The sequence below is a fragment of the Electrophorus electricus genome, chromosome 17 (genome assembly GCF_041902795.1).
Source record: "Electrophorus electricus isolate QZ-2024a chromosome 17, ASM4190279v1, whole genome shotgun sequence".
Lineage (NCBI taxonomy): Eukaryota > Metazoa > Chordata > Actinopteri > Gymnotiformes > Gymnotidae > Electrophorus > Electrophorus electricus.
The window spans coordinates 5,328,379-5,355,455 of record NC_137513.1 but is presented as its reverse complement, the minus strand read 5'-3'; the positions used below and the strand labels follow the sequence as shown (position 1 = coordinate 5,355,455).

Below are 27,077 nucleotides of genomic sequence, written 5' to 3'. Positions count from 1 at the left end.
GAGGGGGGGTACATGGAGCAGAGGACAGAGATCTTTTCATCCGGATCCGTATTTCACTCTCACTGATGTATGTCAACTTCCTGTTCTACAAAAAGCAAGAGAACCACTTTGAGTATGTCAGCTTGTGTGCTAAGATGAGATTTCCTTATGACCTGAAACAGGTACTTTTCGGTAGGTTTCACAGGAATGTTTTAATTGACATGGGTAGTGATTTCAAAGTAAGTTCTCCATATTTATATTTATGACATTTAGATGATGCTTTTATCCACAGTGTCTTACAATTATGAGTGTACAATTATAACTGACTATACAATTTAAGCAATTAAGGGTTAGGGGGCTTGATCTGGGACCCAACAGTGCCATCTTTGCAGTGGTGGGCCTTGAACTGGCATCCTTCTGATTACTAATAATGTAACTAACTGAGCTCCCACTGCGTCCCCCAAGCACACGTAGAGTAAAACGTGTATAATCTATAGTGTCAGCTAGACATACCTATTCCTGTTAAGAGAAGGTAAGCTAAGTGGATAACCTCGCCGGCCCTGACCGGAAGTGATGCCGTTAGTTCCTGCACTTTTCGCGCGTTTGAGTGAAGTTGGCGCCACGGTGCTCGAGCTCGGTAACGCGCGTGTTGTTTTCGCTGCTGGATTAAAAAATAATAATCTTGTCGCCAACAACATTAACGGAGATTTACTCTCAAAACCAAGACACGCTTCGGACAGACATGGCTGTTAAGTTGTCCGAGGGCGCGATAGAGGTGTGTGACAGGACAGAAATAAGTGAAGTGTTTTTAAATGGTCGAAAGCCGTGATCGTAGTGCTTCGGCTAAGGCTTTCCTCACCTTCTTGCTAGCCAGCTAGCTGTTTGTGACTAGTTAAAAATGGTTGTTCATATTGGAGATGTTTGTTTTTTGTCTGAATAAGTTGGTAACCTAGTGATTTAAGGACATTACGTTAGGTTAGCTAACATGGAAACAAATGACCAACAGACGTTACGGCTAGCTAGCGGACAGTATTATTGGTTCGAGTAGCTGACCTAGCTAGCTAAAGAGCTTTGTGGTTGAGTAAAAATGCTTATTTTTGCAGACTAACATTGCGATAATAACTAGCTAGCTAACGAGTTTGCGTTGGTTGGTTAGTTTTCTGAGCAGTAAACATCAGTTTTGACGTGCCCTTTACTACTGGAAATGGCCAGCTGGTTAGCTAGCCTAATCTAGCTAAGATAGCTGGCACACACGGCCGCGTTCACTTTGGAGTGGGCAGGCGCCGCATTTATTACTGTTATTCGTAAACGTAGCTAGATTGTACAAGTGTAGGTCGGCGTTAGGCGTTACTTTAGATTCAACATTGACCCAGGTCTTTAAATTAAGAGTACCCATCAGCAAGAGAACCTTTTTTTTTTTAATGATCGACAGGTATGGCCATCAGATGGCAGCGGCTCTGGCTAATATATTCTGTAGTCCGTACGGATTGTCAGTATGAGTCCATTATAAAGGTGTCTTGTTCCTGTTAGGTTAAGATTTTATTAAAGATCTGTTCTTTCATTTCAAGGCCCTGACCAAAGGTAATGATGTCACCAACCCAGTCCTTCAATTGGTTGTAAGTATCTTTTCTGTTTAAAAAAAAATAAAAGCAGCATGTAGATTTTTAAAAATTCTTCCAGCATTGGCTAGATTGAAAAGTCAGCATTTTTAATTGCTGTCAAAACAAGATAGTGGACAAGATCTTAACATACAAACACTTTATTGATAACATTGTCTACAATGTGTATATACAAAATTGAAGCAAAAACAAACACTTTGTTTAGCCACTATTTTAAAACCAATTATAAATCTCCAGGAAGTTTAATGTTATTGATTAACTCAACTTGCCGTAAAATCTCAAAGGGACATAATCTACAAGCAATGTATGAGCAGTTTGGAGTCAGTGTGATACTAACAATGATCGATTTCTTGCTGTATTGACTGGCCATGGGTTTGAGATGATAAATTGCCAATGGAAGCATGCTTGGAATATGTAATCATGGTTCCAAGTTCCTTCCTTGTATATAATTTAATCCATCATAAACATAATTTACAGGTCTAAAGGTCAAGTCTTTTAGTGAATTATGTAGTTATCATTTTTAACACAAATTTTAATTTGCATATATATAAATTACACAACTTTAAAATATGGTGTAACCAGTTAGTGTTCTGTTATCACAAACCTGAAGTCATGTATCATTTTAGTTTTGGGGTCATTTTAATATGGTTTTGTTGTAGACTTTCTTGCGCTAAATGTTCTCAGCCTGAAAACCAGCGCATGAAAACAACATATTTAGGTTGTCTGTAAACACATATGCTGATCAGCTTTCAGTTCATAAAGCATTGCTATGAGAGGTCTATATTTACTGATGTCATTCTGTTGATATGGAGGGTTTCATGCTAGTTATGTGAAAGCAGAAGTAACATGAAAGCCTCCAATCTCCTGGATAAATCGGACTATCAAATTTACCAAAATCAGCTACCAAATTTAAGAATTTTATCACTAGAATGCGATTAAAAAAGCTTAAATTAATTGGTTTTACTTAATTAATGCCAGATTGCCAACTTGCTGAGATCAGTAACTTAAAAACTTCTTTAAAATGTCCAAAATCTTTTCTGTTGTCTGTAGAATATTCGGAAGATTGAAGGGGGCAGTGGACCAGTCCGCTTTCGACTCATGATGAGTGACGGCCTTCATACCATGTCCTGTAAGTCATGCTCCTATACCCTCATGCCATGTCCTGCAAGTCATGCTCCTATACCCTCATGCCATGTCCTGAAAGTCATGCTCCTATACCCTCATGCCATGTCCTGCAAGTCATGCTCCTATACCCTCATGCCATGTCCTGCAAGTCATGCTCCTATACCCTCATACCATGTCCTGGAAGTCATGCTCCTATACCCTCATACCAAGTCATGCCTGCATTTAAAATTCTTGTTAAAAATGGGATGGGTGACTTTTGATATCCATCAGTTCTCATCAGATCTTGTGTTGAAGGAAAGGAAATCTGAACATCTGTTTTGTGTAAATGTTTTGTGCTCAATATTAGTGTTCCTTGATATCTGCTATATCATTACTCCCATTTCATTTTTACAGAGAATTAAATTGCTGTCCTGTAGATATCATCATGAGAACCTTTGCTTATTTTACAAATGATTACATGATGTTCATGATTAACCTGAATTTGAATGGGTGCTTCTCCCCACACGTAGTATTTGGCAGAGCAATAGCAATTTGCTTGAGCACAGAATTGCATTTTGTACAGAGGTGCCAGAATTAACACATCAGCCAGCAGACAGGGCAGTGTAGATGAATTGGGTTCAAAATGATCAAAAAGCAAGGGGTGGGGATTAAAATGTTTATATCATTCGAGCTCAGGAATAAGTTATGGGGCGATCTCATTACCCATCAGGAAGCATGGCTGTGGTGCACCTCAATTCCTTATCACAGAAGTAACCAGGTTGTAGGTGGGTGCCAAGAGCACATTTTCAGAGCTCACTGTGCTGCCCTTAAGGGTAATCTGTTTTTCACAGGCTTGATGGTGGGGTTCCTTTCTCTTGTCCACAGCTTTCATGCTCTCCACACAGCTGAACTCCCTGGCTGAGCAAAACCTGGTGGCTCCCAACTGTGTGTGTTTGCTGAAAAGAAGCGTCACCAACGTCCTTAAGGATGGGCGGTAAGGGCCTGTCCCTTTCTCTGAACCTGCTGCTCTGTGTTGTCCTTGTGCGTGACATTGAGTGGTTAACAACATGAATAATGACATGTCTTCCTACTGTAGAGGACACTGGCTACAGTAGAAACTGTCTGTATCTAAGTAGCTGGAAATGTGGTGTGAAAAAATGCAAATATATGAAATATACATTTAATGCGTTTTTATTTAAATAAATAAAATAATACTAATTTAAATTAGTCCGAATTCTTCAGATTCATGGATGTCGTAAGGTTGTACTTTGTTGCTTCAGTGGGTCTTAAAGTATCGTGTTTGTACTCACAACATGGCTTGATTGTGTGCCACAGGCCTGTGGTGATTATACTGGACATGGAGGTCGTTAAGCCTGCTGATCAGGTGCCTGGGAAAATAGGAGACCCAACTCCTTATGTAGAGGGTAAGTAACTCCTGACATTTGAAAATGCAGAAGGACTGACATTAAGATGATGTTGCATTGTCTTCTGTTGCACGTCTACACATCGCACATGTCCACTTGGTGTTCAGCTTTGGATGCTCCTCAAAAGAGCCACCCGTGGAGTTTCCCGCTTTTTAAATTTCACTCAGGTTTTTTTCTCCTGCTCTGTTTGGGTCCTGCAGGACAGTCAAAGGCTCCACAGTCTGCACCTTCAGCCCCTGCACCCTCGGCTCGACATCTGCAGCCCCAGAATGGGGGTGGCGGTAAAGACATTTTCAGCTTCCTCGCTTCACAGCACTGGCCGCCTGAGCCATTTCAATGTTTGCACCCTCTGTTCTTAACACTGGCCTGTAGCCCTGTTGTCAGTTTGTTGAATATTACACAACACCAATTGGTGTATTTGTGCTACAGCGTTATGTAGTATTAACGCAGTATTGCTAGTTGCTGAATATATTTTGGACTATAGTGAAGGTGCATAATAGGATTAATTATGTGAATTACTTAATTGTAAAAGGGTATTCAGGCCACCCCAAACAGTTATTTAAATGTATTAATACAATGTTAATTATTTACATTAGCTGTGTCCTTTAATATGCAGTATTACATATTTCAGTTTAATCTGTTATCTCCTATTTATAATATGGTATAATAGTTTCATATGTCTTTTAGGTTAAATTTATGCTCAAGGAAGCAGCCCCATGTTTGGCTGCGTAATGTAGGTCACGTTGTGCATTCTCGCAATTGCCCAGCAGGTGGCAGGGGTCTTTACACAGCTCAGAAGCCTAAATTCAGTAGTTTTGTTCTCATTGTCATTTTATGCTTTGTTTTAAATGGACTTAGTTTTTAAAGCACTATACTTTGTTGACAGTTTGACACATTTTTGGGTTTTGAGAGTTCATTAACATCAAGTATCTGGGTGTGCAGTCTAATTTTTCTACTGAATGGATGTTGGGCAATTGAATAGCTATTTAGTGACTCACAATTAAGTCTGACATTTTGTATTGTGCAGATCTAATGTGTAAAGCATCATGACATGGTTTTATGTGATATTTAAGAATTGCCAGCCAACGAATTAAACAGACATCCTGACAACATTCAGACACATTGAACGCAGGTTCATAGCCTTACCATTAGCACGTTTAAGATGTTTTCTGAGGTTTGGCCAGTCACAGTGTCATTATTTTTGAGCTTTTGAACCCTGCCAAGTGTAGTGGATGGTTAATTAACTTGGGCTGTCTCATTCGGGTTTAGTCCTTGCACACTTCACTGATTTATAATTTTTTTCTTTCTTTTTTTTCTTTCCTTCGGCTCCGCTCTCATTAGGCCTTGCGAGCAGAGGCACCGCTCGTGACTTCGGGAAGAAGCCCATGCCCAGCACACCGGGGGGCACCTCGAAAGTTGTGCCTATCGCCAGCCTCAACCCCTACCAGTCAAAGTTAGTGGGCACATCTGTCTTCACTCCCTGTCCCTCCGGCAGGCGTCTGTGTGCGCAAGATAATCTGTGCTAATCTGGAGTTTCTGTTTATGAGCTAAATCCCCTGTACCCGTAGGTGGACCATTCGAGCGCGGGTTACTAACAAGAGTTCCATTCGCACCTGGAGCAACTCTCGGGGAGACGGGAAGCTCTTCTCCATGGAGATAGTGGATGAGAGCGTAAGTTAGAGGAACCTCCTGGGCCCCACGTTGAAGTCAGTTCGGAGGGTTTTCAAGATTGTGTCTGCTCACTGATGGTGTTTGTTTTTTGCAGGGTGAGATTAGAGTGACCGGTTTTAATCAGGAGGTGGATAAATTCTTCTCCCTTATCGAACAGGGGAAGGTAATGTTTTACTTTAGCATGAAGTGGTGTTAATTGATAACTTAAGCAGGTAATGATGCATAGAATTGAAAAATGAAAGATCTTTGTTTAAAAATGCAGCTTATCAGTTTTTTTGATAACTGTTGCAAAGTCAGAATTTGCAAGACAACAGTTTAGTTTTGTGCATGTTTCTTTTTAAATCAGCTTTCTTAGCAAACCAAAAGATTCCTAGTGAAACATGCGAATGTCTCACTGCTGAGTCATGCTCTCGGTCTCCCAGCAGGACAGTGTGATCCTTCAGCTTCAAACGTTTGCTTTTGAACATTGGTTGCTCTTATGTGAAACTTCTTTTTATCAGGTGTAAGTGGCCTTACAGGCTGGTCACATCAGGGCGTGCGCTCACATTCCTCCCTCCGTGCCACAGGTATACTACATCTCCAAGGGCACGCTGAAGATCGCCAACAAACAGTACACGTCTCTGAAGAACGACTACGAGATGACCCTGAACGGCGACTCTACAATCATTCCCTGTGACGACAGCCATGATGTCCCCATGTTGCAGTGCGACTTCGTCTCCATCGGCGAGCTGGAGGCCAGGGATAAGGACGCCATCGTGGGTGAGTCCATGTGCTGGTGATCATCAATGTCGAAGGCAGGTAACTGGGCAGCAGTGGAGAGTCACTGCTCCTCCCCGATGCCCCGGGCAAGACGTGTGCTGCGCCTGCCTTGGAGGCTGTGGTTATTTATAGGGGCGGTGAGAAACGTGGTACTAATAAATGGGGCACAGCAGTAACCACTGGCGCAGACTGACTTTGTGTCCCTTATTGGGGGAGGAGGCGGCCGACTGCTACCGCTGGAACACGGCGGTAATAAGCACAACAGTAGTTACGGTAATGACAGCAGGAGTGGGGTAAGGTGCAGCAGGGCAGGCTTCGTTCACAAAGCCTTCTCGATTCTGGTGTCGACGGTGAATTACCGTTAATGGCGCTTAAATGAGTCCTGGAGGCATTAGATAAACAGGCTGGGGTTAGGCAGGTAAGAGCAGTGAAGGGCTGCCATGTAATTCTGGATGACACTCGCAGCAAGGGCGGCTGCAGCACGATGGCGCAGACAGGCCGATGTGTCAGAGTTGTCTAAAGTATATAAAGTATTATTTGGGTGTCCCAAGTGGGTAAATAGTTCCTCTCAAACCCAGTCAGCCAGTGTAATAAGAAACTTGAGTGAAGCACCTCCTGAGTACATTTCTCCATCTACAGATGTGATCGGGGTGTGTAAGAGCGTGGAGGATGTGACTCGCATCACAACTAAAAACAGCCGTGAGGTGTCCAAGAGGAACATTCAGCTGATGGACATGTCTGGCAGAGTCATCCAGGTCACCATGTGGGGAACAGAGGTGAGTCCTGCACTGCCACTGATGCGTTTGAGCTGTGTGGGCACTGGAAGTGAGGTCAGCACCTCTGTTAACATAATGTACACTGGTATTGGTTTTTTGCCTTTCAGAGAATGCCTTCTTATTGGGACATGGCCCTGGGCTTTCCCTGAGACTCAGATACTGTTATTGGGGTCTTGGGGTTTCTGCTATTTTTTGCTTTCAGTGGCTCAAAGCTAGCCATCCCCTTAGCGTTGATACTGGATAATAATAATCAGCTTTCTACATGCTTAGAGAATACTATGTAAAAAAAATAATGCTGTTTGTGAGACATTTACTGCGCCTTGCATATGAATAGCCCAAAGTTATTTTTCTGAGCACAGGCACAAGATCCAAATGGGACTTTTTTGGTTTATCTGATATTATATCATTTAAGCACACATTAATGTTCCAGGTATTATGTTTCTTTATAGTAGGTAAGAGTTGTGATTTGTCTTTTTAAGATGCTGTGTACATTAAGGGTGTGTGTAGCTCCATCAGTGGCACCTAAGGAAACCCACACAACCTCTTTCATCCTGACAAGTACAACTTTGCCTTATTGTTTGCCTGCCCGACACCCTTCTGCAAGGGATTTGCTTGGTAAAGCTTAGATGTGCGGAGGCATAAACAACAATTAGAATGGCAATTACTTGCCATGTCTGTGGAATCCCTCTCTGATCCAGTTCTAAGTTTGGTCTAAGAAAAGTCTACAGGACCTTGCAAGTGCTGATATCCTTGTTTTCTCTGTGTATCTCTGTCTCTCTCTGTCTCTGTCTCTCTGTGTCTCTCCTCACCCCCTGTCCAACCCTCTCCAGGCAGAGACGTTTGATGGCACCGAGCAGCCCATCTTGGCAATAAAGGGTGCCAAGCTGTCAGACTTCGGAGGGCGTTCCCTCTCCACCCTCTTCAGCAGCACTGTAATGATCAACCCCGACATCCCCGAGGCATACAAGCTGAGAGGCTGGTGAGTGACTCATGCATTACATGACACTAATGTCCAAGGTAACGAACTCTGCATTCATAAGATAAAGACCTGTTTTCAGCTGCCTTGTAAAGCCAGTAATGGTGCCTTTCGACCAAGTTTGGACAGTGGCGGAACACTAAATGCACTGTCCTATGTTTTCGGTAACATTTACAAAATGTGTGTTGTATACTGTGTGCAGATCTTTCATGCTTGTTTTCCAAATCCATGCCGCCATTCCTTGCATTCTGAAATATATGAAGGAACTAATCCATTTTGAAACAAGCAAAAGGTTTCATTTGTTGCTTTTAAGCAATCTGTTTCAGTGTTCTGACCTTTTCTAAAACCAGCTTGAAGTTGTGTTTTCATTGAGGAAGCCATTAAGTTCTTTTTATGCTAGGTTTTCGGGGATGGGTTTGTGGGTGTGTGGGGGGAGGTGTTTCCAGTAGAGACTGAACCACTGCTGTTTTAACGACATTTGGTGAAGATGCCTTTTTAAATGATCTCCTCAAACTGTTGTGAAAGATGCTGTCAGTAGCACCTTTAAAGTTCATAAATAACTGCATGACTTCTGTAAGGTAGTGATCCAAAGTAACGGTAGCAGCAATAATATATATTGGGTTTTTTTGGTTTTTTTTCCCCCAGTGTTATTGGTTTGTGCCCTGATCAATGTAGGGTGTGTGCTCTCGAATCTAACAATGAATATCTCAACACAGAGAGCTACACTTTCTTGAAGAAACAGCTGTTAGAGCCATTTTTGTCGTACCACTTGTGGGAATTGGGATGCGCAGAGATAAGGAACCAAAGCATGCTCATAACTTTGATGGCAAGATTAGCTGCATCTGAGAGTGCGTGTTGGGCTCCTCAATCAGCGGGGATGGGAGAGAGTCATTAATCCCATGCTAAGGTTTTTGCCGGTAAACAGTACATGGTCTCTCATGACCATTCTGTTTTCATTCTGTAGATTTGATGCCAGAGAATTGGAACAGTGTGCTTGGTGCAGTGGTGGAGGTGTATGTGTGTGCCAGATAAATGGGGAGCAGGACTGGGTAAAACCACACACTCAAGGCTGGCCTCCTTGACAGGACTGCAGGGGCCTGCATACTCCTTAAAGACCCCTTTATTGGCCACCCCTGCAAAAGGAATTGAAAAACATTGTGACTTATATTTTCAGCATTTCTCACCCTTGCTTTCGCCTGCCAGTTCGGTTATTTATTGCTCAATTTAAGGGACACAGTGTTTACCATATTCAGGAATAAACAAGCAGGTTGTGTGAAGGCCTGGTATTTCATGTTCTGTTCACAATACTGCCTAAGAGAGTCTTTGCTATATAGTTGCATGATGTAAGTTGTTGAAATTAGAGATATGACTGTGTAGTGTTTAAACGTTTAATAATTCAAATTGAATGGCTGCTTGTGAAACGGCACCCATGGGAGAGCTACAGTGCAGAGCTGCAGTGCTCTCTTCCCTGCTCTTGAATGGCAGGGAATTCTCCTTGCTTTTCAATGTACTGTTCACTATCTAGCATCACTATTTCTTTTTTCCTTAGCCTCTCTTCCAGAGGCTAAGGTTAAGCTTGGAGCCAAGCAGGGTATGAAGGTAGCGGGACACTGAAATTGGTTCATTGTTAAACGCTTCACTGAATTGAGTCATTGTTAATGACTTCAATAATGGTACTTTAATAATTTGCTGCTGTTCTTTTAACATCGTAGAAAATGGTGAATTGCCCCCATTTGATTTATTTATTTATTTATTTATTTGACTAATTTTGGGTATGTTCAATCTCCATAGGTAACCATAGGATCGTATGAGTAGTGTTAACTTGGTCTATAAAACTGATGAGTCTCTTGAGTGTCATAAAGAATTTTGTTAATCAGTGATGGCTGAATTGAAAACCTACTGCACTGACTGGTAATGTTTAATGTGCAGCCTCTGAAGGCTCATTCCTTTTATGTTTTCTTTGTGGCCATTGTCATTTAAAATCAGTTTGTTAAATAGATTCATTGATTACCATCGATACTTTTATTAAACATAACACACACGTGTGTGTGTATGTGTGTATATGTAAATATATATATATATATATATATATATATATATATATATATATATATATATAATGCATATGCATTGACATTGATTTAACTGGTTAATAGTTCAATTTGTGAATAACAACATCCATAATATAATCATTTTAGTTTAAATAAACAAGAAAGAATGCCAGCCCCTCGTTAATATTGTTCCCCTGTCCAGTCTTAACTTTGGCTGTGGCTTGGCTGCTCACTGATGAAGCTGTCCCTCCACCTGCGGACTCTGATACTGAAGCCAACATCCAGAGCTGAGGTCGAAAATAAAGGCGGACATCTCCTTTTCCGCCTGGACGTTTGATTAATTCCACCCAGCATGCGTCATTTATTTACCTCCCAATAACTCAAGGTTCTCTTCCTGGGGGCAATACAATGAAAGCAGCCAATAGGCCAGCAAATATAAGTCCCCCCCCCCCCCGTATCCTTTTTGCATTCTGAAATGTAGTGAAAACCTAGTTTTACGTAGCTTGTGGGGGAGTTATTTTCAGTGTCGTCCTATGGTTTCATTTGCATAATGAGGGCAGTGGAACATAACCGATCGCAGGGCAAAGCCGAATACCCCGTGCTTCTCTGACCACGCTTGCAGCGTGAGACCTCTGCCTGCTCCCTCGCTCCTTTGCGCTCACGCGGCTCTGAGATCCTGCACGTCCATCACCCCACACCATGTGAGCCACAGGCGTCTGGGCTGCAGTGTTAATTATGGTTATGGAGCTTGGGGGACGCATTCCACTCCGATGCTGGACAGGGAGCGGAGCCCCTAGCTTCTCCTGTCTTTTTGCTGTCCTCTCTTCACATGGGGGCCCAGGGATAATGAGCTATTAAATGCTGGACGGTTACACGGTGCATGGCTGGCTGGCTGGCCTGTCTCCAGAAGGCTCAGAGGCTGACTGTAGGCTGCGTCAATTAGCCGTGCAGAGGTAACGGACAGAGCCTTAACCTCACCACCAAACTGATGGCTCGTATCGGATTCTTTATATGCAGTGCTCTCTCTCTACCCGCCATGTCGAAACTTCATTTTATAATTTGTATCGTGCCAATCATAATTGACAGGACCTGCCCTGATTCATTGCTATTCTCAGTGGCGTATCCATGTGGGCATAAACCAATTTTCTGTTTCAGCAGAGATCTTCTGGTGGTGTTTTTTGTTTGTTTTTAGTAGTGCATTTTTTTAAATAAATTTTTTAAAGTGAATGTGTGGCTTTGATCAGTTAAACAGGGATCACGTGACTCTCACTAGGGAGCGAAATCTCCTAGGCCTTCGGATCCAGCCTCTGAGGGTCTGCTGTGACACTTGAGTGTTTTATGCTGCTCCGAGAGAGGCCGAGTATTGCTTTAATCTCCCTGTGATTAATCACACTGCTGGCAAACATGCCGTTTTCTCAAGCCAGTGTGTATGTTCTGTGTAGATGCATCGCTGCTGGGTGTCATTAATGTAGAACTTTCCTGCCGTTACTCTGATGGAGCTGTGTAACAGTGCATGAAGTGGTGTCGGATGAGTCTGGCTGCCTTTTTAAATGACGGCGGATTTACATAAAATTGCTTCGCTCCGAGCATTAAATATCAGCTCTGTGGCTCCACTTTTATAACTGTACGTTAGTAATATGTCATTCAAATTAATGACTGATTTCTTTGATCAGTTTAAACTTTGAATGTAAGTATTTGCTTAATGGTTTACATCTGCTTATCCCTTCGTGTTCATTAACCAGTGCCCTTTTTCATCGATGGAAGTGTTTTGCTTTATGCTGCACTTGATGAAGCGTTTCTCTGTCTCATGAGGGTTCTGGTTTTCGGCTTGGGTTGCTGATCTGTCAAAAGATAATTAAAAAGTCTTTCACGTCCACTGCGATGAAAAGCCATAGCGTTGATCTCATTGCATCGGCGTTCCGTGTCTGACAAACCAAACTGTTTTGTAGGGCATGACGGTCCTGTGTTGGCACTAGGACTTACCCTGGAAACGTGTTATGTAGTGTAACGTGAAGCTACTGTATTGCAGGTCCACAGCTTTCCATTAGATGGCGTCACAGGTCTGATGGACTTGATGCTGTTCTGCTAGCAGTACCATTCATGCTTCCTGTTCATGAATGCCATTCATGCCTAGTATGGTCATTTTCAGTCTCTCCTGCTCTCTGCTGGGTACATAAATACAGGCATATTCAATGTTTGTAACTAATGGCTATATTGATATTCGACTAATATGATTTGATTTCCTTAACTTTTTTTGGGGGGGGGGGGGGGGGACACCCCACCTCCACCAAAATGAAATAATAAACAAATTAACAATGTTGCTCATTAACATTCAAACTGAAAAACACACCTCAGTGCATGTGATATAGCTTGGATGTTTTCTTCCAGACTAAGGATATTTTCTTTTTTGATCTTGAAGTTTCTCTGCAAGCTTTTAATGTGGCCCCTTTCCTGCCATTCAGTAGACAAAAGATTTGGTCTTCCTTAAACATAAAGCAGCTAAAGAAATCTTCAGAGATCTGTCTACTTCAGAGATATGGGGGCCATTTCTGCACGTGTTATAACTGAGGATTCATAATGGTGATGGGACAACTGAGAGAACTGGTCTCTTCCGAAAATCATTGCCATGCAATTTCAAGGAAGGCCCAGAGCTAACGACGCAGAACTGTGTAAATACACCAAAGCTACATGTTGCATCGATCTAAAGGTGGCGGTTCAGCCGATTCGGAATGTTAGAATTGATCACGGTCGATTTGGTGTCATACACAATAAAGTATGGCCACAGTTTTGTGCCAAAATAAAATGCTTTTTTAAAACCCAAACATCCACCCAGTACATTTGCTCTGTCTGCTTCCTCTGCAGGTTCTCGCATTGATTGAACAGTGCGTGGAAGAGGCGAGTGGGCCCGCGTGTTAGATAACAGAAGCATGTTGTGCTGCCGTTCCAAGTTCAGTATTTGATGCCGTATTTTGAAGAGTTTAATGTAAAGTGCTCTTCTGTTTTAGATAACTTGGGTGCCACTTTCTGCAGTCTCTGAGATGTCTTCCCTTCTCAACTAGATGATGCTGTGTAGCAGCCTACCAAATTATGAAGAAATTCCTTGATGGCTTTTTTTCTGTCTCCAGTCGGTCACTGTCATTGAGTAGATGTTGCTGCCCAGGCTGGTTGCCAGTTGCTTTGACTAATGACTCTGTTTGTAGGGTTCAAACCTGTTCCTGCTCCTCTTCTCTGTAGTTTGGATCAACTCAAGTCAGTTTGACAGTTCAACTCCGAGCTAATTCCCCCCTGTAGCAGTGCTACTACCTCTGTGGGTGGACGAATCCAGGGCAAGTTGTTGAGAGCAGTCTGTCGACGCGTCCTTTTTCAAATAAGCATTATCCAGCATCTCAGCACCCTTGGAAAAGGTCACTAATCGTTCACTTCCAAGAGCAGCTGTTTTCTATGTCCGCCCCTGTTAACTGCAGAGTTCCCATTGAATCCCAGTGATTATATAGCGGGTGTGTCGTTATGCTTTCCTGTCATGGCACTGCTGCTGTCGTCGTCCACCCTCCCCCGTGTGTGTTCGACTGCTGGTTTTGGCGTGTGCCGTGTCATAAGAGCGCTTCTGTCCTGCCGTGTTTGTTCCTCTCTTGACGTGATTGGTGGCTCTCTGTCCAGTCCCCTCCACCACCACTTGTGGTCTCCCTCAGTCAGTTCGACATTGCAGACATGCCGCACTGAGCACTTGCCTGTCATCAGAGCGCCCGAACGCGGCCGCCGGCTCCAATTTGTCCCTCTGTCGTCCTTCCTGCCAGCCTGCTTCTTCGAACTCTGCCCCCGCTCAGGCTTCCGTGTGTACAGCTGGGTCAGCTCCTTCCTGTGTGCGGTTGAGACCTTGCCGTTTCATTCAAAGAGATTGTTTTGGGTTTTATAGGTCAAATCCAAGCATCTGACTGTTGGTTATAAATGAGGCATCTTGACTGTATTTATACCTTTTAACTGTAAGAGTTGTAACCGTACTGTAGATGACCTCTGGCTTGTAGGAATTCATGATCTTCTATTCCCAAATCTTCAGTTATGAGGCTGTTATGTGACACCCCACCTCACCCCCCACCCATTTTTTTTTTTAAAGGCAGTAAGCCTTTTTTAATCAAATGTAGGATGATTTTCAGTTCGGTATGTATATTGTATTTAGCCCATTACAAACACAAGCAAACTCGTTTAACATGGCGGAAGAGAGAGTGCAGATGACGGACCTTGTGCCAAGATGCAGAATTAAACCCATTTTTCAGAGGGAGGTGAAATTGGCAGGACCCTGCATGCCAGGCCTGCCTGCTTCCTCATTAATGAGGATATTTTCAATTAGTCATGCCTCCCAGAACAGAACACCCCCCCCCCCACCCCCACCTTCCATATTTACCGTCCTGGCCCTCCAGCCCATAGATTAGACCACTGTATTGATTTCCCCCACTGTTCCAACCCGAGTGTGCTTTGTTCCACTGTCTTGTGCTCTCCTTCCTCACAGCCACTTTAGAGCACCCCCAAAGCGCTCCGCGAAAATGGGTTTCTGATTTCGCTGCCGCAACCCTGACCCCATCTCACTCAGCCGTCCCCGCGCTGTTGATTCATTTCGCAAGTAGCCCCACTGCTGCCGTTGTCGCTGCTGTTTTTAGCTCTCCTCTCCCCGGTTAGGGCCGCCTGCCCACCCGCTTGCATGGCTTTTTATTGCGGTTCTGATATTGTCTCCCCTGGTCGCGCCGTTAAAATGCCAGGCCTTCAACTGAGTTGAATAGATAAGCTAATATCATTTATGAAATAACTGTCTGACTCTATTTATTTATGTATTTATTTATTTATTTATTTATTTATTTATTTATTTATTTATTTATTTATTTATTTATTTATTTATTGGAAACTGGCTGCAGTGTTTGTGTTTATTCACAGGTATGATAAAGAGGGCCATGCCCTAGATGCTCAGTCCATGACAGAGATGAGGGGAGGTGGAGGTGGTGGTCCCACCAACTGGAAGACCCTGGCAGATGTCAAAAATGAGCACCTGGGCCATGGCGACAAGGTGAGTTGTTTGTTTTTTTATTTTTTCCCTGAATATTTTCATTCCGTGCAAGAAGCTGTCGCATGTCCTTAAAATGTAGTAGTTAGAATGTTTGACTGTTAAGAACACAAGATAAACATTTAGCTTTAATATACGCAATGAACATTAACCTGCTTTACCATTTAACTTAAACCAGAGAATGTGTAAGCAAAAGCTAACGTTGGTGCCCTGCACTGATTTGTTTTTTTTTTTAAGACTACCTAATGCATTGGTTATGAAAATTCAGAAAAATGTGTTCTATAAAACAGGTAATCTAGAATATTAAAATGAGTGAATGGCCCCTGAAGTTTAACATCCCCTGTAAAAGCAATCTGGAGTAAAGGTGTTTGTCATTCCATTTGTCCAAGTGACTGCTTGCAGTCAGTTAGACTTCACTGTGTGTGTGTGTGTGTGTGTGTGTGTGTGTGTGTGTGTGGAATAAGGAGAGGCACTGATCTACAGCTCGATCCATTCCTGCTCATTAATCACAACGCGGTGCCCTTCTTGCCTCTTGCCTTCCTATTGTATACACTTAAGTATTTCTCACGTTTATCGCCGAGATGGGGAGGACAGATTAGCAGGACTCAATTTGTTGAGTTTTATAATTAAGAGATTATACTTCAAATAAGGTGCATAATACTTCTGCCCTTGTCGGCAGGATTTGCCCATCGCTGCAGTCACAATGTTGCAGAGAGCGTTGTTAAGGCCCGATGCTCATTTCTTTTCCCTTTTGATTATGCTACCAATTCGAAAGTTCAGACAGAGGATTTGACTATCAATTGTTATATGGCTTTTTAATTGCCATTGGCTGTTATATATCCTTGATTTTTGTTTTTCCTCATTTTTGACCAGATTTATCAACGTGTATACACTGTTAGGAAATTGACCTTTTCTTGTTTCATGTGAAATTTCTCTCAAGAATGACTTTTTGACTGAGATTTTATTTACCAATGGTAGGCCTTTTTAAAGTAACACTGCAGTGCGGAGACTCACTGCTGAGTGGGTTGAAAATATCACACATTTAATCTTAACTGACCACTGATCTGTGCCTGAAGTTCCACATAATTGAATGTTATTTGAGTTATAGCAGTGAGGGCATCTGTGCTGACACCCGCTGAAGCAAGATGTTTATATGTAAATATAAGTACCCTTTGGTTTGGGTTATTTAGTCTGATTGTGTTGCCTCAGCTACTGCGCTGCATTTCTTTTTTTTTTTTTTTCCTTCCCTTTTTTTAACCATTAGCACTTGTGAATACGAGGTGCCAGCCGCCTTCTGCCAGCGTAAAATGTCTGAACGGCTAGTGCGTCACTGGCCCAGGGGAGAATACTGGAGCAATCCTGTCCCTCCTTCCTTGTACAAGCGCAGAGCCTGTGCCACGCTCCAGGAGCCCTGGCTGCAAACAGCATGCGGCAGGACTGGTATCTGAGTGCGAATCTCAGTGGTGGGGCTCCCCTCTAGGGAACAGCTTTGCTTTAGATGAACCTCAATCAAAAGTGTAAAGAGTGTGGGGGATTCATCAGGTGCAGAACGGAGAAGTGATCTGTTAAAGAGAAGCATCAGCGGTGGGAGACGAGCAGAATAAAGCTTCCCAGTATCAGAGTGAAGGGAGAGAATGAAACATGGGGGCTCCCTTTTAAATAAACTCGAGCTGAATTATTAAAGAAGACTGAGCTAGGTTCTGCTGTTTCCGTACTGGAGATCTCCGAAGGTTTGTTGGGGGGGCACTTGAGTTGCATTGATGGACCAACTATAGCAAAAGGAAGTACCCCAAGACACTGGGTGACAGACTGTTGCTCCCAAATGGTTTTTTGAATGATCAAAATTAAAAAGTCAGTCTCACTTTAATACTCATGAATTCTCAATGAGGGTGCTTTTCTTTTAAGTTCAACCTTCTTATTGATTTACAATGTGTTGCGTCCCACGCCATCACAGATCATACACTTTCAGAAGTCATTCGCGGGTTTCCAGCAGGCATATTCATAAACGTTTGTATGAAGTGGAATACAGATATATTGCACACACAGGAGACGCATGTATTGTGATATTGATGGCATTACCACTTGCATGACTCCTCTCATATCTTTTGAATGTTCTTTGCAAAGCATTGTGGTTAAACATGACAGGTTAGGCAGCACACAGTGAGGGGCTTGCTTGAAGTCGAAGCTCAAGGTGCTAATGGAAAAATTGAAATGCTGTAATCCATTTACTCCGTATTGGGTGTTAGAGACTGTTCACCAGCAGTAATCACAGTTGAGTATGTGTATTGCCGAAATTGAAAATGGGGCATCTGTTTTTGTTTTTGCTTTGGTTTTTCATGTAGCTCTGAAAATGATGTGCTGCATCAGGTATGGGTACTTAATGTAACCCATTTATCACCCATTATATAAGCCTCCAATTAAATAAGTTGAGTTATACCATAAGATGCCTATTATATAACTGTTAGCAAATGTATCCGTCTACCATGACAACTACGCTTGTCCTGGGCCTTGTTTCGTCAGCTGTTGTCATTTCTGAGTTTTTAAGTCATACTCATTTTGTGCCTAATGCTATTGTGAAAATATCAGATTGTGTTGGTTTTTGATGTCAGATGCATTTCATGCATTTCATGAAATCGTGGACATCTCATTTCTTTGTGCCAACCCTTCCACCCCCATACAATAAGGAGCACACACAGCATGAAATTCCCAAAAGCACTTTAAGACTGTGATGGAAATAAAAAATTTTTTTGGTAGCCCTGTGCTTTGTTTTGGCTGTCATCTTTGAAAACATATAACTTCATGGATTCCTTTAAAAAAAAAAAAAAAAAAAAAGTGTCTGTCTATTTATTATGTATTTTTTTGCTAGTGTGCTCTTTCTTTCCTTAAAAACCCCAAGTTACTTGACCACCGCTGACTTCACAGTATGGAATCCCAAAAGATGCGGGGTATATTTCTGTTAAAAGCAGTTCACATACTGTGTATGCTCTTTCTGTCAAAACTGCTGAATAAGGTCTGTTTAGGCGTCTCTGAGTCTTACTGATGCGTTTATAGAGAACAAAAGTACCTCTGTGGTTCTCAGGATGAATCCTTTCTGTAGCGTTTCTTCAGCACAAGTTGGAGTGTGCACAGGGGAGAAGCCTCAAGCCAGAGCCTCTCCTTCTCTGGGCTTTCTGGGTTTTTTTTGGGGTGTTGGGAGTATGTGACTGGCAGCTTGTATTGCTGCATGGCTGTGAACTCCTTAAACCCATATTGCAGCAGTACTTGAATCTGGCCCTCAAAGCCAAATACGGGCCTGGATTGTGTTAATCACGAGAAGTTAACTGAACAGTTGGTGTAACTGTTTGGTTACTCCATCACACCCTCCTCCTAGGTAAAAGGATGGGAACATCTGTATTACCCCAACCTGGAGAGCTGGGAACTGTCATGAGCATCGCTATCTTCTTGGGAGGAGGATGCAGGTGGCACGCATCACCTGGCCTGTTAGAGTAGCGGAGGCCCAGGCTGATGAAACCCCTGGCTTCCCGTGCCTTTCTTCGTCCATCTTTTTTGCCCCTTTCCTGCTCTGCTCGCGGTCACGGTCTCCTTCTCGCTCACGCATGCCAACGCAGCTCTCTGCATGCACTCGTGCTCTAGTGGGTCAAAAGGTCGGGTCTCTGAACACACTCAGCTCATCCGCCGTAATTAACTGCGCCTGTCACCAACTCTTTGTAGCCTCATCCACCACTGCCACAGTGCTGCTTTGGCCTCCTGACACTCAGCTAGCTTCCTTTCAAGTCATTAACACTCAGCTAGCTTCCTTTGGAGTCATTGTAGTGCAAATGTAGTACAATTTGTATCGTAACCATCAAATGAATCTCTCATTGGTGCAAAAGTGCAGCCATTACAACCAACGGCAGTGTTCCATGCCCCCATGCCTTTGGCTTCCTTTTGCAGTAAAGCGAATGAAAAGATAATTACATAGACATTCACTTGATTAATTATGGCGTTTTAGAGAGGCAGAAATGTTCAGGGATAATTTTTCCCTGCAAGTGAAATGACAGTAATTTAAAGGGAGACTGTTTATTGAGTAGCTGGGCCCTCCACCCAACCCCTGACTCCTAACATTGTCACTCATCACTTCCCAGGGTGCTTTACATTTATTTGACACAATATCGATTCCGCCACTCCTAAAAGTTAATTGGGGTCAGAATCCTAAAGCGTAGCAACATAATGGTCAGCAGTAAGCCACCTACGAAAGAAATCAATTATGGAAGCAATGCCCCCTCCAATCACCCTACCCTTTACACACACAACTTGAAGGTTTAAAACTTTTGTAACAGGCCTCGTGTACATGACCGTCTAAACAGGCCTAAAGTTCCTTTTCGTGCAGCATTTGTATGTTACTAATGGTCACGTGTACTGTTTTTGTCCCTGGCTTATATTTACAGAAGTGATTTTTACAAAACGATTCAACTCCGCCTGGTTATGAAGGAGATATTTGTACATGTATTTGAAAGCAAACCTCTCCGTGCTCTCTCGTGTCCGCTGGATGAATTTAAACTCCGCTCAGTCCCACAGGAGCTTGGGTTGTTGCTTGCCTTGCTCTGCGGTGGCTGCCACACCTTCCCGTTCTGAAGCTCAGCAGTAGAGTCATCCATACCCATCACCCACGCCTCTCCCTCAGGACACCATGTCCTCTGTGTGGCTGAGCGGGCTTACGCTGTTAAGAGGTTCAGAATTGAGTTTTAAACAGCACATTGTTCTAAGCTGACTCTCATCCACCCCCGTTGTTCCCTTTCCTCATTGGTTTTCTCTCTCTCTCTCGCGCGCTCTCTCTCTCCCGGGCTATGGCCATCTCTCATTCTACAGCCACTTATGGTTAGGTAAGGGAACAAGCAGCAGTAATTCCCCTTGGTCCTGGCGGTGACCCTCCTGATGCCTTGTGGCTGGTTTCTCCCACAGTCATTTAGCTCAGACACCCTGCCATCCCCGTCAGGTGCTCCGCTCTTATTCCAGAGCCACGCTCGGGTTCACAAGCTTTCCCCCCTTTTGACTGTCGCCTCTTAACTAGCTCTCGAGTTAATATTTTCTCTTACTCACATTTAGGCAGCAGATTGATGGTCATTTTTTAAATGTGCGGCACTTGCCTACATTTTCACAAATTTATGTATAACCAGGCTTTTTATTAGATGTTTGATTAATGGAGGAAGCTGTAACATTATGGAAATGAGGGTGCAGTCTTTTGATGTAACACAGTAAATAGCATACTCTCGTGCTTACATTAAATGCGTTCCACTCTTAAGCCCGTCTTGCTGCGTGACGCTGTCTGCTCTGTTCATTGATGTGCGCTGACTCTCTCTCCAGGCAGATTACTTCACGTGCATCGGCACCATTGTGTACATGCGGAAGGAGAACTGCCTGTACCAGGCTTGTCCCAGTAAAGACTGCAATAAGAAGGTGGTGGACCAGCACAACGGCATGTTCCGCTGCGAGAAGTGCGACAAAGAGTTCCCTGACTTCAAATATCGCCTCATGCTCTCCGTAAGTCAGTCTCTCTCTCTCTCTCTCTCTCTCTCTCTCTCTCTCTCTCTCTCTCTCTCTCTCTCTCTCTCTCTCTCTCTCTCTCTCTCTCTCTCTCTCTCTCTCTCTCTCTCTCTCTCTCTCTCTCTCTCTCTCTCTCACTCACTCACTCACTCACTCACTCACTCACTCACACACACACACAGGCTGAAATTCAAACCTCTCCACTTACCTGAAATGCTGTCAACCTGCTAAGACTTGTTTGGACTTATGGTTTTGGTTTATTTCATTGCACTGGAACTATGAGGCTAAGCAAGAACCAACTTTTAGCTTTATGATAAATCTTTCCCCAACAAGTGAGTTGTAAAATTGAATTGTAAAATATCCTCAAATATACTTGTGTATGTGTTTTTTGTATATATTTTTTTGTTGTTGTTTCGTTTTTTTGGACCCTGACGAGCTGAGAAAGGTGTTGTGCAGCCAATTTAAAATTTTGGTACATTTGCTTCTCCCTGTACCTGAACTTGTCCTTGAAACAGTACATGTCTCCACCTTTTGGTATTTCTGACAGTTTTCTCTCTTGATGTCTGTCGGTACCTGTCCTTCTCAGAGTTCTCTTTTTTTGTTTGGTTTTGGTGACGCTTGTGTCTTTTTATATCCCCCCCAATCATACCTCTGTTTTGATGTTGCTTCTTTTATCCAGTTTGCCCATGGTAGTCATTTCTGATATGATAGTCATTAGATTAGTAATCCATGGTGCCCGATTGCAGAATTTGTTATTTTGAAACCATTTAAATTCGCTCTTATTTGGTTTGTATTGATTTTTGTTAATTACTCTCTCCCTCTTTCTTGTTGCTTTTTTGTTGTTTTGTTTTACGATTTAATTAATTATTTATTTTTTGTCTGTTTGGTTGTTTTTCCTTTTTGTCCCTTCAGCGAGACTGCAAAATAATTGTAGAAAATATAAGCACTAAAATATTAAAGCTCGTTTAGTCAGCTAGCTCTGCTCTTGCAGCCAGACGAGTAAAATAAGATGATTTTCCTTTTTTTGTTTTGCTTCCCTCTCCAACCAGCATGAGCATCTAGGCTCAGCGTGGCACAGTCAAAGCGTGCGTGCGTGTGTGTGTGCGTGCGCGTGTGTGCGCGCGTGTGTGTGTGTGTGTGTGTGTGTGTGCCCGCGCTCAGTCTCGCTGCCAAATGTGCTCTTCTGACAATACCTATATTCAGAGGTGGTGTTGTCTAATGGGTCATTAAACCACTCAAATGTGGATTAAACGTTTGTGTTTTTGTGTGTGCTGAGTGACTCGGTGCAATCTCTTGCTTTTTTTCCAGGTAAACATTGCCGATTTTGGAGACAACCAGTGGGTGACGTGCTTTCAAGACAGCGCCGAGACCATCCTTGGCCAAAAATCAGATTATATTGGCCAACTCAAGGACTCGGTGAGGGATTGCACCCCCCCTTCCTCCATCTCTACCTCACACACTCTTTGAGTCTCTTGCTCACTCGCTCTGTGGTACATAAAAGCATGGCCTCAAGGATGGGCCAGTAATCTCGATGGTCCATCGTGACCCAATTTTAGGCCTGCGACACATTCATGTACAAGGCACACAAACCCAGCATATCTTATAAGATCTCGTTGTGGTGGTGGGTGTTTTTTTAAAGAGAAGTGTTTGGTCTTGGGCCGCTTCCAGTTAGTTTCATACATGACTACGTCCTTTTGCTTCGCAATAAAATATGATCTCTTCTCTTTCATGTCCATACTCAGAACGAGGCTGCCTTTGACGAGGTCTTCCAGCACGCCAATTTCAACACTTTTGTCTTCCGTAACCGAGTGAAGTTGGAGACCTACAATGTGAGTGCAGCCCTAATTGGGTCGTGTGTGTGTGTATATGTATATTACTCCACGATGGCGCCTCTTTGCTATTCAGTTTGGAAATGCAGCCCTCTCTTTGTGTTGTCATATAGCTTATTTGTGTATTCAACCCCTAAATCTTAAGACGGTGTAGTTAAAGTTGTTGTTGGCAGGGGGGTGGAGGGTGTTCTGGGACAGATTAGTTTGGGTAATTTCTGTTGTGGTGTTTTAAAAAAAAAAACTGTTCCACGGCGGAGCGGAGTTGGAGGCTTGGAACCCACACACAACTCTCTCTCTCTCCACAACTCCATTAACACATCAACACAGGTCACATGTCTACCAGAGAGAGCACAGCCCACCTCCATGCTGAGTGGACATATTGAGTCATTTTAATACCTGTAAACAGAGTTCTGCAGCTCACAATTGTATGCTGCCTCTATATCAAATATAACTCGAGTGTAGAGTATAGCTTGGATTCTTTTTAATCGGTTTATCCAGAGTGCAAGGTATCAGAGAGACTCTCTCTAATAAGGTTTATATTGTCCTTCAGGGAAATTTGTAAGCATCTTCAGTATTGTCAATATCCAGATTCTCAGCCATAGCATAGTTGGAGGCACATTGTTCAGTTATATGGAATCGGACTGCAAACCTGTCATCACTTTTACCTCTGCATAAACAGTACATCAAAATATTTATGGCCTGTTCATTTTAAAAGTAGGTAGCCTGTATGGATTTAAAAATGGCTTTTTCATTAAATGCAATTTTAAAATGAAGTGCATCAGTAGATCAGCACTAGGCTGTACAGTTCCAGACATAATACAGATGTCATGAGGGATACAGCAGGATAAACAGGAGCTACACAAAGTCTGGTGAGGAACACCCTCCCACCATCTAACAGTAGACAACTGGCAGGCATTTATAAATCCGTTCGTTCAGATAAAACATTCACTGCAGGGTGGCATTCCAGATTATCATTAAAAAAATGACCAAATTAAAATAGCATTTCTCAGTACCTGGTCTCACAAGGTTGACGTCCTCTTATGAGCAGTTCTGCTGGCTCTAGAAAGTTTTTATTTATGTAGCACATTTAAACATTTGTAAAAGTGCTTTACAAGCATGAGCAAGTTTGTCACACCACCTGTTCCCACTTATCGTACTCTTTTACACACGCCTGATAATACTGACATCCCTACACACAGACCTCACGCAGCACTTTGAACAGTTGCATCAATAAAAATGCTTTAAGCTTGCATTCAAAACCAGACGCCGCTGATGCAAACGTTGGACGTCGGCCAGTGGAGCGTTTCAAAGTCTCAGTGCAGCTTCAGAAAAGGCTCGCACCAACTTTAACTCGTGCCGAAATCATGGGACTGTCGGAGAGGCTGACAGGCTGGTCTTGGGGACCATCTAGCAGCGCACACAGGAAGCATCTCTAGAACATAGGCAGGTGCAAGTCCATTTGGAACTTTGAAGAACACCAAAGCCAGCCCATACTGGACTCTTAATGAACTGGGAGACAGTGCACTGATGCCAAAGCAGGAGTAATGTGCTTTCTTTTCTTTGCAGCAGCTGGAGAACCTAGAGACCTCTTTATACCGTCGGCCAGTCAAATATTTTTATTTGGTTAATAAGTAGACAGTTATTTTAGAATCCAGTTATCATTTCACACTCCCCATTTTTTTTGGTTGGTTGGTTATCTATCTGTAATTTTTATATTAATTTCTAGCGGTTACTTTTGTTTAATTCTGTTTTAAAATGTTGATGTTCTGTGAAATGTATTACTTTATACAGACTTTCACTCAGTGTGGTAAAAGTAGCAATAGCCACTTTTATGGCAGCAGCTGGCTGATGATGGAGAGAGCTGCTCAAGTCCCTTTCAAACAGACTCAAAATCTGGCTTTGTAATGTCAGGTCTGGAGTTAAAAGCAGGCATAAATTGTTTAAGACAGTGGCGGTATAGTTTCACCTGGGCTTTTTACAGTCACTGAAACGGTTTCGTTTTGTCTGCAGGTGTCAAATTTATAATACATTTGGGGAAAAGTGAGAAAAAGGCCGTAAGAGATGAAATGAGATTTATGACTAGGTCACTAACGAACTGCGTTCCTCTAGCCCTTCCTGTGCCATGTTTTCAAATGCATGCTTCAAAACTCCAGCAGGAAGTGCCTGGTTTCTGATCAGGGCTTGCGATATTGATGATTAGTTTTTGCGATATTGATGATTGGTGTGAGTGATGTCACACCAACCTGGAATATTGCTAAAGATTTAGGGGGTTAGTCTTTCTCAAATGGCAACTGGCTATTATTACAATTCCTAGTTATTAAAACAGGTTCTGGTGTAAGTCACAGGTCTGGGTGTAGGTTAATTTAATGGAAAGAATGGAATTATGATGTATCAAAGTGCCATGGTGGGGAAACTAATCATTTCAGGCTTTCGAGTGTAGTTTTTGAATTGTGTGCAGCGTTCATAGGCCAGTGAGAACACGATTTTGAGCAGTCACAGGTCTTTGGGTTGAACTAAAGCACAGAGCTCCCTCCTGCTTGAGTAGTTTTCAGATGGGACTATTTTTCTGGGCAGGTCCATAATGTAATTTTGTTACAAGGCCTCTTATGTTGATCACATTTGCATGGGATAAGAAATCTTGTTATAAATTTCAGAGAGTGGAGTGTCTTCTCAAAATCCATGCATAATATGAAATGTATTCATTTCTTATGCTGCATTAAATATTAATTAACCGTTATTTCTCTAGGGCCATTATAAACTAAGAGACTTTGATTTTGGCTAAATTCCTTACTTATGTCTCTGTAATCCTATACAAATGTTCAGTGCAAAATGTCTGTATTGATATTAAATATAACTACACGGGTAACAATTTGGAGTTGAAATTGGGCAGCCTACATACATGATGTAGAACCTAAAGCTACCAAAGCTTTGAGTCTGGACCTGAAGTGTTCTGAAGTCCTACATTTGGGGCAGGTCTGCTGATCTGAGCAGCTGGTGCATGTGGTCCGAATATAGAGCAAGTAAATTGCTCAAGCACCTCCATGCTTGAGGGAGAAATGCAAAGCCACCTTTCCCACAGGACAGAATATTTACTGACATCTGGCTAGGATTAAAATAACCTGGAGTCATTTCTTCAAATCTTTTTATATTGGAGGGAAAAGGCACAGGATACTCACACCTGCCCGAATAGCACTTTTGTGAGAGAAAACCTTTCCCAAAATGTGCATCCCACAACAGTCAGAGCAGAGCTAGGCTTGTGAAAAAGTTTGTTGACAGGCCACCTAGGTAATTAGGCTGAGCTCTGTTCACAGATGTGGTCGCAGTGCCGACACGCCCTAGCCTCAGCTCGTCCAACTTCCTTGCATGGATTGGCGGCTGCCGTTGTGCCAATCTCGCCCTGACTCGTCTCCTCTCCCACAGGATGAATCGCGCATCAAGGTGACCGTGGTAGAGGCCAAGCCTGTGGACCACAAGGAGTACAGCAAGAGGCTCATCATGTCCATCAGGAAGGCCGCGGTGCAGTAGGCGTGCGGCTGCCCGGGGCGATAGCCCCACCGCCCCCGCCCACTACTCATGCTCACAGCTACACTTGTCACGTACAGTGTGCACTGTCCATGGTTTGCTGCTGTGCTCCCTTGGTGTGACCAAATTAATACTCTTACTTTGTGTCCTGAAGTCTGCTAATGCTTCTTGACCATGCTAAAGAAATGCCTTTTCATATATATATATGTGTGTGTGTGTGTGCGTGTGTGCGTGTGTGCGTGCGTGTACACACACAGTGCAGCAAGAGCGCTGTAGTTTAGCACATGCCATTTCCCCCTACATTTGACCTAATTAGATGGGACAGTGGGCAGTTCATTAGAAACTGCTGACATTTTTGCGGTGGGTAGGAGGAGGTACTGAGCGAAGGCTTTTGCAGGAGGGGTTGGGGAGGGGAGTGGAGGGGAGTAGAGGCAGGCTGGCTGGCTGGCTGGCTAGGGCTCAGTGTGCACGCATGCATGCATCGTTGCGTGTCTGTTTACGTCGACTGGTGGCAGAAGGGAATTGGCTGGCCTTTGCTAGCATTTTGGTTCAGCAGTCCAGTCACTAGGTTTCCGTCTCCGAGAGCATGCCTGGCGTGGTTCTGCGGAGCCGTGATAAGAGCACACGCACACTCCGCTGCTTGACACCAATACACCTGCACACAATCCTGCATACACATTTAAACTCAATTGCCCCTCCCAGATGCACTCTATTTATGTAGATATTCTTCTTTTGTTTTCTAGAAAACCTAAGTTTTGACCAACACAAGAAATAAAGTAGTTTGGGGAAGCTGA

The 27,077-nt window shown here is 43.1% G+C and overlaps 1 protein-coding gene across 1 annotated transcript; it reads left to right on the top strand.

The window, feature by feature from the left end:
- The first annotated feature begins 568 nt into the window (after positions 1–568).
- On the top strand, positions 569–27,077 carry rpa1 (replication protein A1). The gene is made up of 17 exons (XM_026997733.3): positions 569–754; positions 1,548–1,595; positions 2,649–2,727; positions 3,588–3,696; positions 4,038–4,126; positions 4,327–4,407; positions 5,468–5,579; positions 5,695–5,797; positions 5,892–5,960; positions 6,364–6,556; positions 7,196–7,332; positions 8,163–8,311; positions 15,283–15,412; positions 20,753–20,929; positions 22,241–22,348; positions 22,675–22,761; positions 26,182–27,077. The coding sequence occupies exons 1-17, from the start codon at positions 722–724 to the stop codon at positions 26,284–26,286; spliced, it is 1,809 nt and encodes a 602-aa protein (XP_026853534.2). The 5' UTR covers positions 569–721; the 3' UTR covers positions 26,287–27,077.

Coding starts and splice junctions, on each gene's coding strand:
- rpa1 (XM_026997733.3), top strand. CDS start 722: ATGGCTGTTAAGTTGTCCGAGGGCGCGATAGAG. Junction 755..1,547: donor TGTCCGAGGGCGCGATAGAG/GTGTGTGACAGG, acceptor TTTCATTTCAAG/GCCCTGACCAAAGGTAATGA. Junction 22,762..26,181: donor TGAAGTTGGAGACCTACAAT/GTGAGTGCAGCC, acceptor CCTCTCCCACAG/GATGAATCGCGCATCAAGGT.